Source organism: Zonotrichia leucophrys, chromosome 5 (assembly GCF_028769735.1).
Source record: "Zonotrichia leucophrys gambelii isolate GWCS_2022_RI chromosome 5, RI_Zleu_2.0, whole genome shotgun sequence".
Lineage (NCBI taxonomy): Eukaryota > Metazoa > Chordata > Aves > Passeriformes > Passerellidae > Zonotrichia > Zonotrichia leucophrys.
The window spans coordinates 33228478-33247487 of NC_088175.1; the positions used below are offsets into that span (position 1 = coordinate 33228478).

At 38.8% G+C, this 19010-nt stretch overlaps 1 protein-coding gene across 9 annotated transcripts in view; it reads right to left on the reverse strand.

Annotated features, from left to right (window-relative positions):
- The window catches only part of PHF21A (PHD finger protein 21A), a 124985-nt gene continuing 105975 nt past the window's right edge, over positions 1–19010 (reverse strand). For 6 of the 9 annotated variants that reach the window (XM_064714107.1, XM_064714105.1, XM_064714106.1 and 3 more), the window contains 10 exons: positions 17228–17524; positions 15422–15520; positions 14332–14383; positions 13443–13522; positions 12938–12998; positions 10329–10492; positions 5615–5770; positions 3910–3985; positions 3474–3577; positions 1–1592 (listed from right to left, as the gene is read on the reverse strand). In XM_064714107.1, coding sequence (XP_064570177.1) covers positions 1338–1592; positions 3474–3577; positions 3910–3985; positions 5615–5770; positions 10329–10492; positions 12938–12998; positions 13443–13522; positions 14332–14383; positions 15422–15520; positions 17228–17524 — 1344 coding nt within the window. In that variant the 3' untranslated portion in view covers positions 1–1337. Of the gene's footprint in view, positions 1593–3473; positions 3578–3909; positions 3986–5614; positions 5771–10328; positions 10493–10560; positions 10584–12937; positions 12999–13442; positions 13523–14331; positions 14384–15421; positions 15521–17227; positions 17525–19010 lie in introns of all 9 variants that reach the window. The other 3 variants (XM_064714110.1, XM_064714109.1, XM_064714108.1) reach the window with 1 other exon arrangement.

Here is a 19010-nt window from a genome sequence, read left to right on the forward strand (position 1 = left end):
TTTTCTCCAGTTCTGACACCTTTTTAATAGAAATCACTTGTTTAGGAAACAAATAGCACTTTTGTAATTTTTTTTACAATGTTTCTTACCTTGATCTTATTTTAAGTAACACTAGGAAGACCTCAATATCTTTTATTTTCCTTTTTAATTTAAAAAAGTTGGTTTTTTTTTCCCCCAGATACAAAGATTTTGCCCTTGCATAAAAAAACAGTGCCCAAAACGATGACACAAGGACTCACAAAGACTCACTGTATCTCACTGACACTATTACTTCTAATCTATACCATGCAAGGTCCCATCTACCTCTTTAATTAGACTGTCAGCCTGAAAAACAGCTTTTCTATTCCTTATTTAGTTCTTGTTACCAAAAGAAGAGAAAGGAAGTGAAAGAAAAGGACATTTCTCTGTTGAGTTCACACATCTGGGTTATGTGCTACTTTGTTCAGGATACCTGTGTCATTTATAAATACAGAAAAGGGATGGAATCTCATTTTCAAGTAATTGATGCACATTTTCTCTTGGGACACCTCCATCCAATGCTCCAAGCTGACCCTGGCCCTCTCTTTTCCCATTCCCAAAACAGACTTTCTGGATGAGTGTGAGGACCCATAGACTCTCAGGCACATGGTGTGATTCTTGGGGTGTCCTGTAGGGCCAGGAGTTGGACTCGGTGATCCTGACTCAGCATATCCTATGACTCTATGTGCTGGTTACTCAGTGAAAAGTCCATCTCCTTTCCTTTTGTACATCTCCTGTCTAAACAATAGTAAATACTGCTTATTTGATAGACTTGTCCCTTCTGGGCACTGGGATTTGATAATTTATATTTCTGGTTTTTTGGTTTAATAGTACTGAGAGTTTAGAAACAGGAAAAGCCCATAGGCTCTTTGGACTTGTTTTTGTTTTCCCCTAGCTAAACAAACTGTTCTGCAAATAGGAACTTGAAACCTGCTCTCCTCCCTTATCCCTGCTCCTCACCCCAAACAAAAATAAAACAAACCTATAGTGGCTGTGGAGGCTGCTGCAGGCACACACTGGTGTAAAATATAGAGAGAGTAAATATATTATTTCACTTGGCATGGTGCTGGCAAAGAACCCCCAGCTGGCACTATTCATGTAACATGATCCAAACTTCGCATGTACACACAGAATAAGAAGGATCGATTGGCAAACTCCGGTGCCGCCTGGCACAAGCATCTTCACGCTCTCTCTGGAACCAAAGAACTAAAGAATTCTGCACTTTCCAGAAGAAATCCAGTTTTGCTTTTCTAGAGTTTCTTTATTTTGCTCTTTCTCCTCGCCGCCACCTCCCTTGGCTCCTTCTTAACTTGGCTGTGTTATTTAGTCTCATCGCCCTTGTTACAGTTCACCATGCAGCTCTGGGAAGGGGAGGGGGCTAAGGTGGAGGTGGCAGCATTAGTATTGTTAGTGGAGTCCATGCCGTTGGAGATGGCTACTGAATTGACCTCAGAGTTTATGGGTTTTGAAAGGTCGATGCCTTGGATGAGGCGGATCAGCTGTTTTACCTTCTCCAAGGAGCTGTGCATCTCCTTCTGTTTTGCAAGGATGGTATTCTTCATTTCCATGCATTTCTACAGCAAAGCACAAAACCAGTAATAAGTTCGAGCTTATGAATGAAAGAAGGCAAGCGAAGGAATATGATGTTCACAGATCTAAATGTAAGTACCCAGAAAAGACTGCAGCTGCAACTTCACTTTTCCAGCCTAGAAGAAAAGAGTGTCTAGGCTGTCTTCAGAGGAGAATTCATATTTGCAGGCTGAGGAAATAAAATAGCTGTCACCTGGTATGGCTCCCTTTCATTCCAAGGTGTGCAAATGAACACAGACAGCTCCATCCTTTTGTGTTTCTTTTGAAGGAAAACTTCCAAGTGTATGTTCTTACAATTCTTTCTATTAGTACTGCATTACTGAAATTTCTTTAACTCAGATCTGCAAGCTCAGGCATCCCACTGCAGCTGACTGCTGACAGTGTGCGTGCAAACCATTAATGGGATACAGCCTTTGCTTTCATATTTTAGCAGGAACATCACTTCCTTCTCTCAATAAGTAAAAGGGCACTTGAAAAGGAAACCAAACTCCTCTTCACTTGAAAATCTTATTTTGTGGCCACTTCATTCTCTTAGAAGTGGTAGTAACATAGCTAGCTCATCAGCTAAGTGCCAGGGCAAGGTAACTTTAAAAAAAGCCCACAGATGATGTTTCAGGAGTGAAAAACTGCTTATATGTATATTTGAAATTCACAAAAATGAGGAAACAGTAGCTATGTCTGTTACATTCAGGTTTTTAGATGAAGATGGCAAGCTTCCTACATTTTTAAAATCTTTTTTCCACACTGATCTCCAGATACTGTTGGTTTTATCTTTAATGTGTTCACATGTAGCTCATGGCATCATAATAACCCTAAAGCATCTAGACCTAATATGCCTGTTTTGGACAGGTCCATTATGAACATTCTCCTTGCCCACTGCCAATCCCTCATGTTAAGGCCTTGCATCTGCCTGGGTACACCACTGAGAAATGGTGATAGTTGTCTAGTACTGCTCAGGTTACACTCAGCTACTGCTAATCAGAAGGTGACAGTCCCCAGCACTGTTAGCCAGCCCCTCACAATCATTTTATTTGTATTGACAGCACTGAGGGGTCTGTAAAAATGGGACAATTTTGCTCTAATAGGCAAAGACAGGAAAAGTGCAGCCTGGAAAGTGCATCTGTATCTAAAAAGTCTGTAATTATGAATCCAACCTTACAGATGTTGCCACACAGGAGATTATATTTTCATTATGTGATACTGACTAGGGCTGCACCAAGAAGGGGCTCAAACTTTACACTGGCATCTCAAGAGACTAATCTGCACATTAAGGTGAGAAGAGTGACCAATTCAATATGTATGTTCCAATTACTGCAATAAACAAAGGTGGAAGCCAAGATTTCTGGTTTGAAGTATGACATTGTCTAGTTAATATCATGCAGGGGCACGTGCAGTGTCCAGCTGCTGACTGCCAAAGCAACACAGCAAGATCCTGAGAGTCAGCCACAAGGAAATGGTCACTTTTGCATCAGAAAGGTCTGGAGAGTGCACCAAGGCTGAAATTGTCACTATACACAGAGGCCAAACCATTCTTGTTAAAGTTAGCCACTAGAGCTGGACTCCATCTACCGCCCACAGACAAAACCACTCTGGGTCATTTTTGTCACCTGCTGATGTTACATGTCACCATACATCTACCACATGTTCAGCAAGGATCATGTGTGAGAGACTCAATGTAAGCATATGTTGCTTTAATTTCATTCCTGCTCCCCAAAGTCCTAAAAAGCAAATGAAAGTACTCACTCAATTCTAAATAAATCCAGTGGATGACAGGTCTAGTAGATGGAGTTGCTCTATAATAGTTTTCTCCCTGCATTGTGGCACCAGAACACAGGTCAAGGGTTATTTAGGAGGACAATACTCACTGTTATAGAATTGCTGAGCTGTTTGACCTTCTGCTCTAGTTGTTCTCTTTCCTGTTTTAAATCTGAACTCCATTTAAGTAGTTTCTGTTTTTCCTCTTCTTTTGCTGCAAAACAGAATATTAAACAGAATATTTTAAGTATTTCTCTTACAATAGTGGATAGAGGGTCTAAACTGCTTCATGTAAAGAGGGGAATTGTGTTTAAACCAATGCTTAACAACTTGTGCACTGAATCATTCCCAAAATTTTACCTACATACACAAGCATGACAGGCTTAAGAAATATTTAGACTGCTATTTTCACTTCACTAGTGATTAAGGTTATTTCCTTTTGTATGACAAAATTTCCTTTTGTAAAGGAAGTACCCTTCTATCCCACTCCAAAAATAACATCTTCCATTATTAAAAGTGAAAGAAAAGTCTTCATCATTTTCTTACCTGCTTTATATGCAATATATGAATGAACAATTGCTAAAGTTCCTGGCCATGGGATTGCTTCCTCCTTCTTTAGCATCTGAAAGAAAATTTTCATAGAGATTTAGCTGGTAAAAAACCTACCTCAGAGAAAGCAAAAAGGAGAGAGAGAAAGAGAGAAGGACTGAGGATTTTCTTTCATGGCTGTCATTAGCCTCAGTCCTGTTAACAGGAAGCTTCACAGACCTGATCTGAGATTTAACAGAGGGAATTATTCACAACTGTATTGTGGCTCCCACAAAGCAAGCCTATTTCTTACAAATGTCAGCATTTTCCTAAATTCCCTCCATAGCCACAAATAAAGTCTGCTAATGATACTGAACAACTTAAAAGAGGAATGAAAGGATAGTATATCTGAACTCAAAACTTGCCAGGAGACATAAACATTACTTCATGGTTCAGTCAAATTGCTGATCTTAGTTGTTCTGGGAAAGAAGTTTTCATGCTGCAGCCAAGTCTCTGCACCCTACATTCAAACATCACACTTCTGGCTAATAAAACATGAAATTGTCCCATCACTCCTTCTTATCAGAATCATCTTAATAGACTTGTCTAACTCTTTTTATAAGTGTAAGCACCATTTATGTCTTTCAGACCCTCCCTACATTTTGCTTCCTAACAAACTTTAAGAGGAAAGACACATATTTTTAGTACAGGATCAGAGTGGTGTCTCAGAAGACAGAGGACCTGGTCAGTTTGCAGTGAAGTTACTCAGAATTCCTCCTTAATTTTGTTGGAAGCTGTCACAGAAACATGAAGAGGAGGGATAAGGTGGGAGTAGGCAAGAGCAGGAGTAGCCAAGTCAAATACTCTCTCCTCTCTGGCAACTACTGACCAAGTCATTTGAGTTTTGCATTTTCATTCTTTTGAGCAGCACATCAAAGGTCAGGCTGTTTTCTCATGCTACCACTGGTGCACCAAAGGCCATGTGGCTGACCGAGCAATGAGCTGTGTTAGACAGGACACAGCTCCAGACTGCCTATTATCAACAACCCTTCGCAACTCCTAGAGCTCCAAGGAAGGGTTAGGAATACAACAGTTTACTTCTTCATCTTGTATGCAATCTCAATGCAATTATAAACAAAATATTAAAATATAACCTGCTCACTTCAACTGTACATTTTCAGAGAATGATCTAGAAGGAAACTGTTCACCTATACTCATTATACTGATGCTGGATGATATTATTGAAGAGATCACTGAAGACAGCGATCAGACCTTCTAATGTTTGATTTATATAAGCAAGCAGGGGCATATATTTGCTCTATCTATTGAGGTGGGCTTGTGCAAATGCTTTATTTACTTGTCCAGAAGAATATGCTAATAACTTTTGAAGAAACAATGAGCTTAAAATGAACAGCAGAATTTCTATGGAAGGTAGATAATCTTTCAAAAAGTCCGCATACTTTGATCCAGAAAAAGAGTAAAAAGATAAGGGTAACAAATAAAGACCATGAATTAAGAAGCAAGACCTGACAGTTTTGTATTAGCACACATTCCAACAGAGGTAATAATTCAATGAAATTCACACAAGCCTTATTGCACATGAAATAGATTTGTTCAGCGTCAGGCTGTCTTGGTCTAAGTAACCCAAGCAATCTGGTTATTTTCTTCAACACCAAAAAATTTTCACATGCATTGCACATAACTCCCTGTCTGTCAACAATACCTGGTCTTGACATTTGGGACAGATCCACATGCCCTTAGGAATGGTTTTCAGAGGCGGGTCCAGGCAGTCCAGGTGATAAACACGTGAACATGTGTCACACATCAGCAACTGCCCGCTTTTTCTGCAAACACTGCAAAAGTCCTCATGGATATCACCCTACAAAATTGAGGGGAAAGGGTTTGGGTGAGAGAATGCAAGAGAGAAGGCAAAAAGTGAACTTTGACATTTGATATCTACATCTTAGTTGAATTCAAGGTTTAAAGCACCAACTGTTTTTAAGGTGATTCCAAAAGGTCAACCCCTTTTTAGACTGTGAAACAGGAAAACCATGCCAGATGTCAGAAACACTGACATCTCTCCTCCCAAATATTCTTCTGTCCTCCCAAGGCAAAATGGTACAGCAAACACTTATTACTATAGCTTCTCTTAACTACTGCTACCCCATAGCCTTTCTTCTTTAAGATTCCCTCTTTACCCTGATCTTTTTATTTGCCTGAAGTGATGAGCTACCCACTTTCTTAACCCTCCTGATTTTTGGATGTAAGCCCAACTCCACTCCCAGAATGCTGATTAGGCTGTCTCTTGCCAGTAATAGTATGTAAGAAACCCCAACTGAGTGACTTTAAAGAACACTGTTAAATATTTAGGTCACCTTTAAAAATGAAACTGTAAGGAAAAGGTGTTGTGCTTCTAAATGAAAAAGAATAGAATGAATTATGTTCTGAGACAATTCTTTTTACTTCACTTAGGCTTCCTCAAGTTGCACCAAAAAAGCTGTGACTCAAAACTTTCTCATTGTCTACAGAGAGTGGATTGTTTCATCACTAACATAGACTGAGAGCTTGGATGAAAGAGTACCAAGAGAGATTTTCTAACATTTTTTAAAAGAAAAAATTTGGAAAAATGACTAGCCATGTCTTTTAAAACAACTAGGTTTAGTTACTATTGCATTTCCATCAGAGAGAGTTCTTTTCTACAGCCATTAACATCTCAAAAAGGCAGGTCTGATTTTTGTTTCTTCTTCTCTCTCCCTCTCCCTCTCTCCCCTCCCGTTTTGATTTGATTTTCAGATATTTGAATGAAGAGGCATGATAGAAAGGTGGCTCAGGGATCCTAGAGGAAGCAGGGGGCACCCCACCCGCTCCTCCGACCACCGGGCTCTCCTGGCAACTCCACATGTCCAAGGCCTCATCTGGTGTCTGAAGTGCACCCTGTCACTGACTCACAACAAAGTTTCACACACACCCAGATCTGCAAGACTGCAATCGTAAGATGTGTGTGTGGAGCAGAACTGTGGGTACACACCCTCCTGAATGAAATACCAGCCTATGCAAGGTTTCATTTTGGCACAGATCATCTCTTCACACGTGCAAACAATTTCTATCAGTTTGGAGGGACAGCAGATTTGGCCATGCACTCACATATTAAGGTGCCAGAAAAGAAAAACTACAGTAATCTCTACTATGGATGACATAATACACATGTAAGAAGAATGACACATGGCAATCTGCTCAGGTTTCTACTTCCCAGTTCTATTGCTGATGTGGCCCTTCTTCAAAGGGAAAGTTCTTCTAAATTCCCAAAGTTAACACTGATTTCATGTTTTGTAAAGGATCAATCTTCAGTGAATTTTCAGTGCCATGTTTTGGGTCCCTAACTCCCTGGGATAGTTGAGAGTTGAGTTAGGGTATTACTACACCTTTAACACCAAAGAGTTCCTCAGTGCCAAATGAAGACCTAAATGAATGACATTTCATGCTTCTTGTGAAGTGATGTGCTGTAACCAGACTGGGAAGAACTTCTTTCCCTCCATCCTGCATTCTCTGAGTACAAGGAAAAGGCAGCAGGCAAGAGATATCATATAAGCTAAAATAAAATCCTCTTCAAGATAAGGAGAAGTTTAAGAGGGGAATCTCTCATTTTAGAAAAAAATTTCTAGAGAATTATGTATCTTAAGATACATTAGTTGCCACAGACTACACAACGGCTCTTGGTAAGAAAGTGCAAAATATCGGTGTGCTGAAAACCAAACCTGTTATGTCTCATATCCTGCAGAAAGAGCCCTACAAAAGAGACACATATGCAGTTTTTTCTTAAGCAGAGACATTTAGAAATTTAGACCCAGAATGTCCCAGATTCAAGTGAGTGCTGAAAAACCTGTAGTGATACAGGTGACCAATGCACAGTGCAGCTGAATGCATAGAGATGCCAACACACACGCCCAGAAACCACAGTCCTATTTTTGGTAATGCAAAATTCAGGGCAATTCCTCAGAGTTAGCAAGTGTCCTTACCAAAACCCCAGTCAGTGTTTGACTCCAAAGAATGGCCCCAGGTCTTATGGACAGTTCATAAATATATGCATAAAGGGAGGGCTGGTATTGGTGTTGTGCCATGCACCCACTGATCTCAGCTTCTGAAGCAGCTTTGTGTAGGCAACAGCCAGGCAGCTTAGGCTAGGGCAGAGCTCACTGAGGCTGCTCAGACATGCTACAGCCTGGAGTGACCAAAGAGTAATTTCAGAACTGATACCATAAAAGGTGATTTAATGTCACTTTCTGCTCTGCTTCCTCTTCACAAGGGACCAGGGAAGGGTCCCACAAGGGAAAATAAATTTAAGCTTTCTGGACAGCTAACAGTTTCATTTATTTTGATAAAGTGTCTAGAGCAGTGGGGCCTGGCTTTAGGCAACTGAACCGAATAATTCAGTAACAAAAGCAGATTGTGTGCTTGAGTTTGTAATATCTATACTTATATGTACATTTAACTGGAATAAAATGGGAAAACTAAATATTCTGCAACATTTGTTCATGATCATATAAATAAAGATGATCACAGCGTATGATGTAAGTGAATTAAATTATCAGAAGTTATACTAATTCTGGCATATTCTAACTTTTATGGGCTTGACTTTGCAATCTGAAAGTTCTACAATGCTCCTCTCAATTGAAACACTGTTTTGATATAAATGTTCACTAATAAGAAGGCATTTTGTGACCAAATACTTGAATCATCACTAAAACAGAGTTTTTTGCACAATTCTTATTGCTGTGTAATTCACCTTCAAAGGCAATTGCTATTTTTGGGGTGAATGTGCCACTACTGCATGAGGGAGAACCACACATAATCAAGTACCTCATAAGTGGATCACATAACCATTTGGCAAGACAATTGCCAAATTGGAAAAGGGAAAAAAAAAGGGAGAGAAAAAAAAAGAGGTTTTGCTCAATCCTGCCTAGTGCATTATTTCCTTCCTTTTCCTAGGTTCTAGACCTACTTTCTACCCCTTCATCCTTATCACCAATCCTATCATAAGTTTCTGCTTCATCCTCCCTTCAAAATTTCTCCCTGTAATTCAGAGAATAACATTTCAGGGAAAATTCAAGAAGGCTGTTCTTGTCCACTGTGCCTCATGCCAAGTGCTTGGCCTGATTTGCAATTTTCATAGGCACTGCAGAAATAGGGCAACAACTCATCATACTCTTTTGAGAGCTCTTACACAGTAGGAAAAGACTGAGCAGTATCACACACATGAGAGATGGAAAAGACCCCCACCACATTATCCAGTCCTTCTCTTGGGGCCAGGGTAAACTATGTGCTCTTCGGCACATTCGCAAGTCATCTGTACTTCGTATTTTTAAAAGTCCCCAGAGATGGAGCTGTCCCATCATATCCATGAGGGGCTATTCCACAGTCCCATTTATTTGGCTGTCAGGAAAGGGTTTTTGCAGTCATGTGCTATCCTGCTCTAAAAAATTACTATATAAAAGAGAACCTTGTAATTCCACATGTATTCCCATTCCATCCATTGTATTCCCTGGCAATCTGAATTGCATCTATTTATTTCAGTGCTTCAGACACACTTGCACTACTCCAAATCCTGCAGAACAAGTACAGTTCAGAGGCAAGGAACTGGCCTCTATTCCTGTTCTACGTGATCAGTAGAGTTGGTCTCTCAGTCCATGTACTTACAGTGGTGCCACTAGACAGATGAAAATAAAACAACAACCCAGCTTTTCCTTAAAGGCCATTTCAGATGGTTGGACCTCAAGTATATGTGACTGTCTTTTCTAAAAGAAGAACTGCAGAAGGAGAGTGTAGCACCAGTGTGAAGAAATAACCAAGCACCTTTTGATTCTTAAGCTATGCCTGTAAATACCAGTCTTCTAAAAGCAAGCTCTTAAATGAAAGTACGTTCCAGCTCCCGAGGACTGTTCTACCCCCACTGAAAAGTCCTACACACTTTCTGCCAAATCAGTGCCACAAATGCTGCTCCTGGCTGTTCTGCAGGATGAAGCAGTTTCCATCCTTCTCTCATTATAAAAACACAACTTTTTGTTATTATGGCCAGTAACTAATACTTTTCATTCTCTTCTTCCCTGCCCACCCCACACACCCCCTGGGCCTTTTCCATGGATGACAGATTCAATTCAGTCAGACAAGATCTCAGAAACTACACAAAGGAAATGAGCTCATCTAGCATGCCTGGTGCCTCCCAATGTTTCAATCCACTGAAGGAGTTATAAATAAAATCTCATCAGGATAACAACACAGGTGCAGGAGGAAAAAAGGATGTTAAAAAATGCTGGACTGTTTCACTGCACTGAATCAGGACAAATGATGAGTGAGATTAAAGAAACAAAACCTGCAATGATTTTCCTTGTGCCTGTTTTGAGTAACTTTCTAACAGTAACCCCTCCCCAAGAGTTACTTACGTCTGTGGAGCTGGGGCTAGGCAGGGACACAGGCTGAACAGCTGCGGGAAAAGTAAATGTGCTCTCTGTCTTTTCATTTTCAGGGGAGTCGGGATAACTGGAGAGAGGGGACGTGGGGGTCAAAGCCCCGAACCCCAACACCGTGTTGTATTTAGGTGGACGACCTACATATTAACAACAGGGAACACAAACGAAACAAAAAAAAAAAGAAAGGAAAAATGATCTTACATACCTTTGGCCAGTGGTCCTCATTGGCTAGCGTGAAAAAGGAAATGATGTAGCACAGAGAGGAAGTTAATACAAAAGTCATAAGTGGAAGGACAGAAGCAAAGATTTAAACATTTTTTAGAAATCTTTAAGTAGAATTTTGCAAGGAAAGAACATTTAAAAGATGTATTTCAGAAGGAAACAGAAATAAGCTCTGTAGAGGGTCAAAGAATTATTCCCACAAAAGCAGCATGGGGTCAGTTGCTACTCCTAAAAATGAGGCTATCCAGTTTTGAGGGGAAAAATGTTGGAATCAAAGCTCCACAGAAGCTACAATAACTACTAGCAAATCCTTTCTGCTGTTATCCCACACCTCCCCATCTTTCTAAGTGCAGGCATAAATCTACACAGAGGTTAAATCCTTTATCAGAGGCCAACACTCACCACCCCCCTACTTTTCTTCCCCATTTTTTAAACCTCTCAGTTCTCAGATCAGCACTTTCTACCCTACCGGTACATTTTTAAAATTAGGCTACCTAAGAACAGGTCTTGTTTTCTGACCCATAAATAAAATCAGTTTCAACCTATCACTGGTCTTTTACTGTAACCCACTCCAAATTCTGTGTTCTTTCTTAGACTTTCTCAGCCAAGTATGTTTGATTATGCACAATGCCTAGATACTCCTTTAGACTAGCAGATGTGCAAAATGTCTTCATACAATTCCTATAAAATTACAAATGCAAAGCAAGACAGCAAAAAACCCAGTATGCAACCATCATTTCTGCCTTCCTTCTCCCAGGTAATTTATAGATATGTAAACATAAAGGAGTTAGGATCTAGAAATAATTCCCCAGATCTTATGTTTACAGATTGTCAGTCTATACCTATTAACATGCTAAACCTTGCATTTAAGGTCTGGATATGTTCCAGCACTATGTCCTTGGAAATGGATTTCTGCTAGTGATGTCCATGGGTGAAATTTCTGACATGCTCAGCACCATCTATAATTAAACTAAAGCTCTCAAGGGCAAATGCTTACAAAAGCTTTTCACTCAATATATTGCTGTATTAAATTACAAAACAAATGTGTACTTCCAAATCTTTTGTCAACTGAAAACACGTGCTACTAATTTGGCACTGATGCAACATAAAGGCTCACTCACAATAGGGTATGATGAAAAAAATAGAAAGTATAATAGTCAGTTGCAAAAACAGGGTAAGAGAGTATCAAGTACAAATGCATGCAATCATTTTCATTGATACAGTAATTGTTCATTATAAGGTCTAAAATAAAATTAAGAAATCATTATTAGAAGAAGGAACATTTACTTATCCACAGAGTAAATGCAAAAACCCTTTATTTAAAATCTACATCATATTATTTAAAAAAATACATTTAATGTTTTTAGGGGATAGCAGCAGAGACACATCTTTTATTTAAAAACAGCATAGCTGCAGAAGTGTCAGCTTTGCCACATTGTCTGCTGGACTGAAAACATGGATCAAGAACAGAATATGTCAAATTAATATTTCATCTTACAGACAAAACCCCCAAAAATAATGGAACTGGTCAGTGCTAGATGAGAGACTGGTTTAATTTATTAAAAATTTGATTTATTGCTTTTTTTAGACAGAAAACTTAGGATTGAGAAGGTATTATGAGTCTTTAAAGACTGTAGAAAATCATAAAAAATCAGGTAAACATTGTCAGGTAGGTGTGGTTGATGCCATGCACAAACAATGGCATCACATTCTCTCCCACACTGTTCTGCTTCACCTGTTTCACCATAAACTAAGTTGTAAAATTCTACCTGTTCTACAGAAGGATTTCTTCTGAATAGTACTGCATGCCTATACGAAAGATCATCTCTCATTTTAGGACAAGTGGCACTCTGGTTGCAGTTAAAGTACCTAGTGTGAGCACAATAGCTTTTCTCACCCAGGGCAAGTTCTTTTGAAGGACTCATCCCTATTCCCAGTAGGAAACAAGGCTTTTGTCACACTAAGTTTCCTCTCCTATTCAGGGCACAGATGCTTTTCCCACAACTACTTTCTTCTTGACAGTAACAATACAATCTAGTCATTAACAAGGGGATCTTTACAGCAGCTTCATAACTAAATGATGTTCAAACATCTCCCATTTCTAGTGAATATGTAGTGAATTGAGTGGGTTTTGTCTGGGTTTTTCTGAGAGTGAAACTGAAATGAAACACTGAGCTGCTTAATAGATCTTGCCATGCTAATCCCTAAAGGTCATGGTCTTTGCCTACCATAGAAATTTACTGGACAAATGAAGTACTGTAGAGTCCTTCTTGTTTTGCTCTTCAAACTGACATAGGGACTACAAAAGCAGTGTGCAGGAAGAGGCACTGGGCAGGGAGACAGGTCTGGGTATACCTCACCTCTTTTACGTGTCCCGGGATGCATTGTGCTGTTCAGGTACGTCACTGTACTCTTCTTGCGCTGCAGGGAACAATGGAACAATTTCTGTTGGGGAATGTTCCTGACAATAACTATATGCAGTAGCTGAGGAACAGCACAGTAAGTACTAAGTGAGATTACTGGCTTTTGTGTTTTCTGAAGCACACCTTCAGAAATGTTAGCTTTTTTACATTGCTTCTGATATCTGAACTGCTTCAGGCTGATACGCAAGCAGACCAACACACATTGGCATTTGGTGCCAGGTTTATATAGGAGAAGGCAGAAAAAGATCCAAGTACTAGAAACACCCCAGTGTATTTACTATTTAAAAATCTGAGCATCGTGTCATTGCAATGGCCTTTAGAACTATAAATGATAGCTTGCCTTTCTAGTTAGAACTGAGAAAGCTTACAAGGTAGCAAGATGTTAGAAAGACACTCAAGATCAGAATGAAAATACCAGCTTCCCCCAGCAAAAAAGTAATACCTCAGGCTCAAAAACGGCTCCACTGTACACTGGATTTGCTGTTGTTCTTCTTTTCCTCTCTTGTCGCTTACTTTGGATTTCTTGTAAAACAAAGCATTCAGGTTAGAAAACAATGGATCTCAGAAATGATATAAAGTCCACAGAATTCAGTTTGCATGTGAGAAGAGCTACAAAGATTTCTACAGAACACCAGTCATGCCCGGTATAGGCAACTGCATTATACTTTTAACTTCTGAAGGTTTGAAAACTAACAGCTGACAAGGAATACAAATACAATGCTCAAGTAACTGATTAAATCCTTCTTCTGACCAAGTAATCCATGACTAAGACACTTAAAACTCATGGTCAGTATAACTGGGATCTTAAAAAATGCTTCGGGTAACCTTGCTGACACTTGAAAATACAGTAGAGAAATATGCAGGTGATTGAAATTACAGGCTGTCTTTCAGTGCATAGGATTAGAAGTTTAAATTATAAATCAAATTATAATCCATTAACTCATTCATTAAAAATTACAGTTCCATGAGATCATAAAATAAATGAAAAATCTAGGCATAGGTTACAGTAAAATTATCCATGGTGTATCTTTGCAGATGGAGAGGTCATCCAGAGAGCATTGGTATTGCCACAGATTTCTACCATCAGAGCATACACTTTCTTCCCAACCTCTGCTCCACTGCATAAATAACTTTATGCTTTGTTTCAATGTCATAAGAAGAGCAAAAACATGCACAACAAACTAAGTTAGATGAAGAGTACAGACATCCCAACGGTACTGTTGTACAAGAAAATACTGCATTTAATACAAGAAATATTTTGGAATCCTACTTCCAATCTAGAATGACATGAAACCAGAAGCTGAACAACCAACCTAAGACATTTTTCCTACCTTCCAGGTGGTCATGAGTAACTAGTCCCAGAGACACCATGAAGGCAAGTTTCTGTGAGAGGGAAGAAAAAACATAATGAAAAGTGCAACTGTTAGGATGAGTCATTTATACCCTTTAAAGGTAGCTGACCAGTAACTAAGCACCAAAATAATTTTTAGTGATACTTTGCTTCTATAAATCATTTTTCAATCACGCATGTCACACTTCTTGGAAAAGGACAGACAAGGGTCCCGTTTCCTAGATGGGAACCTAGCCTGAGGTACTGGGAAATACCCATTGCTCATGATCCCAGAGATGGCAGAGGTGGGAGCAAGAGAGCAGTTTCTTTACTCCCATTCCAGCACTGAACTGACTATTAGAAGATACCAACACAGTTCAATTGCCAAAAAAATATTGCTAGTTTAAGATCATTCTCCATCTATTGTGAACTACAAGGAACCAACTCTAGCTTAAGATTTGCTAGTTGCTAAAGGTTATGGGTTTCTTAGAGGATTCTAATTTTAATGCAGGAAATGCAGAGACATGTAAAAATCAGAATTTTGTTGTCTAACTGACAACAGTTAGAACTCGCACAACAGTCAATTTGAATCTATCTATGGAAATAAATGTAGCAGAGCATTTAGTTGTAATCAGTTACAAAGCTCTTTCACCCCAGACTAAACTGGACTAAAACACAAGCAGAATGTGGATATATGTGACTCTTTCCTTCCTGCTCACCAGAGTAGAAATATTTTATAAAGGAAAACAGACAGTTCTTCAGCTTTGAGAATAACTCCAGAGTCTAAAACCTCAAAGGAGTGGAAATCAAGTCTGTAATCTAAACCCCTGTTTGAAGTAAGTATCATGGAGAAATGACGATTTTCTAACTTACAAAAGACTTAGAAGCCAAATGCACTCCAGAACTGAAAATGCAATGCACTACATCTATTTTGATTTTTTATTCTGTAGCCTTATCAACTACTGCTGTCCAACAAGAACGTATGGAATGCTAAAGTTAAGAAGTCTTGAGGGAACAGAGGGAAAAAATATTTTCTGAAGGACAGTGTCCTTTTTTTTCCTTAAAAGAAAGCTCTGGGTATGTTCTGATACCTGTGGATTTTCTTCTCGTTTTGGCTTCGGTGCAGCAGGTGGAGTAACTGTACGACTTTCTGTTTGCTTCTCTTCTGTTTCCACATGTGGTTTAATAGTCTGCAAGAAAACAGTGTTTCTCACATTCAGTGATAAGAATGACTTTTTTTACTTTGACTATTAAAACAAAACAAATACTTTTGCAAATACAGGAGAGAAAATGTTTAAAGCTGACAGTGTGCTAACAAAGACTTAATTGAAGAATCTGATGCAAGAGGAATGTTAAGTAAGGTATTTTCATTTAACAAAGAATGAAACAGCCTTGTCACCAATCCATTACCTCACACAGCCGCACAAGATAAAATAGCGATTTTAAGAGTTAACTTTGTTACAGAAATCACTGTAATGTATGGGAATACCAGACACTTCAAGAAAACTCATCCCATCAAGACTTCCACTTGAAAACCCCTCTGCATGGCACATACATTTTGTACTTCTCACTCCTCAGTCTTTGATTTTTATAGAATTTTGAATGGCTCAAAAACTGTCTCTCTGAACTCCTCAATGTCGGATGTTTCTGAAGCCTTTTTCTTTTCTCAAGTCATAAATCTTCTGCCTGACATCCCTCAGCCTACAGCATGGATGTTGAGGCTATAAACTGAGTAAGGCCAGCTACAGACAGACAAACTTTCGCTTTATGATATGGAGAAATTATACAGAAAATTTCATGTGTGATTGAACCACCTGTTTTTCTGTAGTTGCCAGTAATTATTCAAAGAGCAAATTAATATTGCTGACATCAAAAGGAACAGTCATCAAAAGTCAAATATTGTAGAAGTACAACTTCACATGGAAAGCACACACATTGCTGAGTAACCGGTGCAACAGCCCCGAGGTATGCAAGAACCTACTCTTGAGACTTCACAAGCAGAGCTGAGCATGAGCACAACTTTCATGCACATGATTTTCCAGTCTCCATAAGTATTTCAAAAGCAGAAAGAAGGTAATTTCAAGGCACATTAGTCTAGAAAAGAGTTATAAGTGACATATATACTACTATTATCTATATAAATTACATAAATATTATGTTATAGTATGCAATATAGTATACAATGTTACACTATTACTAACATACAATATACAAAAGAGTTAAAAGTGAATCAGAATATTGCTTTACTTGAGCAGACTGTCAAGGACGCTCAGTTGCAATCCACACTGACTTAAGTAATTTTTATTTTACAGAAGTCTTTTCTGGAGAGAGATTTTAAACATACAGAATTCTCTCCTTCTGAAGGTCTCCTTTCCACTCATTCAGTTTGATTTAGACAGAGGGAACCATCAGACTTCAGAAGCTGAGTGAGACTATTTTGCCTCCAATCACAAGATTGCAAGTCCAAGGGATCATGGAAGAAATGGCTACAATTATCTGATTAAATATCCCTACAATTCTGTGCAATTTTTGCCTTTCACATAACCACCCTTTGAAAAACAAAAGGGCTTGATATGAAGATGGACTTCAGCTTGTAATTGTTCTTCAAGATACTAGTCAAACCCTGCAATGTAGCCTGCTTATGAACTACTGATGTTTAAACAGTAGAGGGAGCATAAAAACACTGAAGCAGGAGAAAAAGGTGCCAATGGCCCATATTAAAGGAAATGGTAACATCTATCCCAAGAGCTGCAAGTCATTCCATAATTTGTACAGCCACTGGAACATGACTATCTCCAGTATCCACTGAAAATGTCTCCCTGGCTGTCGTCCTCTCCACAGCTGCACAGTAAAGCAATAAGCCCAGTAGATTGCATTAGTAGGCACTTTATCTGTACCTGTTTTTCAATGTTTGGTTTGCTGATCTGTACAGTCTGAGGCCCAGCGAGCCTGGTCCCCGGTGCTGCTATCACGATGCTGGTGAGCTGTGCCATAGGGAAGGTTTTGGCTATGGTTGCTGTCTGCCCATTAACTACACGAACTGGATGGATGGAGTTCTGAGAGTTGGGTAAAGAGGTGGGTGTGAACTTTGTTGTCAACATCACAGGCCTCTGAATAAGTTGAGGAGCTGCAAGCATTGGGGGAGGTGCAGGGGCAATAGGAATGTTATTTTGGGCAACTGGTTTAGGTCGAACCTACAGAAACAAAATAAGAAAAAGAAAAAAATAAAACCCAGAGATTTATATATCAGTATTTCAGATCAGCTTTTCACTAAGTCTTTCAATTCATCCTGTATAATCTGCAGGAGGCTGCTTGATTTTTTTAGATAACATCATTTTTAGCATACTGTCCTAAGTATGTTAAGAGAAAAAAGCACCACATTTTCAAGCCTACTTACATAAAACCCATCCATAACATTTGCATATATAGTCACCATCCCTGAAATGGTATTTGGATGCACAGATATTTATACAGAATGTTTATTGCCAAATGCCTTATCTGTATCTAAATTCACATCTTGGTTTTACAGGCCAAAAAAATCCATGTGATATTTACAGGCACAGCTGAGGCGCTCGTATTAAAAGTGTTTCAGGGCTTTGTAATGAACCTCCAAGAAATTATGAACAGTTGACTGTGCCCTGAAACAAAAAATTATTTTTTCCAGCAAATACCTGTTATCTGTCAATTCTATATATTATTTAGATACCTGCACAACCAATCTTGATAAGCATAAAAAGTTACAAGATTACATATTAATCCCTTACTGAAAGTGCTGAATGCACAGGTAAATGCAACTATTTCTTTTCTTTCACAAGAATGAGAAGAGCCACAAGAATCTTTCAAAACTCATCACCAATACTTGCTTATTTCCTGTCTCTGTTAAGTTTGTAATTTAACAATGGACTTAAAATATCATTGCAGAGTACAGAAGCAGAGCACATTACTTTAAAAATAAAGCTCTTTTTTTCCTTATTTGATTCCTATCCACCTGCAATACTCCATAAAGCATTTTACCATGAAAAACTAGGTCACATTTCAATAGATCTCACCATACCCAAATATTAATCAGATAGCAGCCTTTACTTTCCTTTCTCACTTTGCAAAATATTTACTTTTATTCACAGCATCACATACTTCATACAAATGAAGCAGTTAATCCAAGATATTTTTTTTACATAAAGAAACAATCTGTGTCCTCCCCAAACCATGAGGAAAAAAAAAACAAACCACAAGTTTTACTACTCAGCTGAAAACAGAAGCCACTCTCCCTTGCAATACAGAAATATTTGGGAATAATCTAGAGACATATAATTTTTTCTTTTTTCACTCATCAGTATCAAGCAACAATTACAGCAATTTAAGGCCTTGGGTGATGCTTTAATTTTGATGACACCTATTCCATGGGTTCATTTCACTTATGACATACAAGATCATTTATAATCATCATATGCAAATTTCATAACTACAAATTCATACAGGTGGAGGGTGGCTGAGGAGGTCTCTAATTTGACCTCTTGCTCAGAGCAGGACCATTACTAAATGAAGATTGGCTGGCTTAAGGCTTTGTCCAGGTAAGTCTTGTAAAACTTCAAGGATGGAGCTTTCACAACATGTCTGGCAAGCGTCTTCCACTCCTAACTGTCCTCAAAGAGAGAAGTGTTTCCTTATATGCAGTCTAAA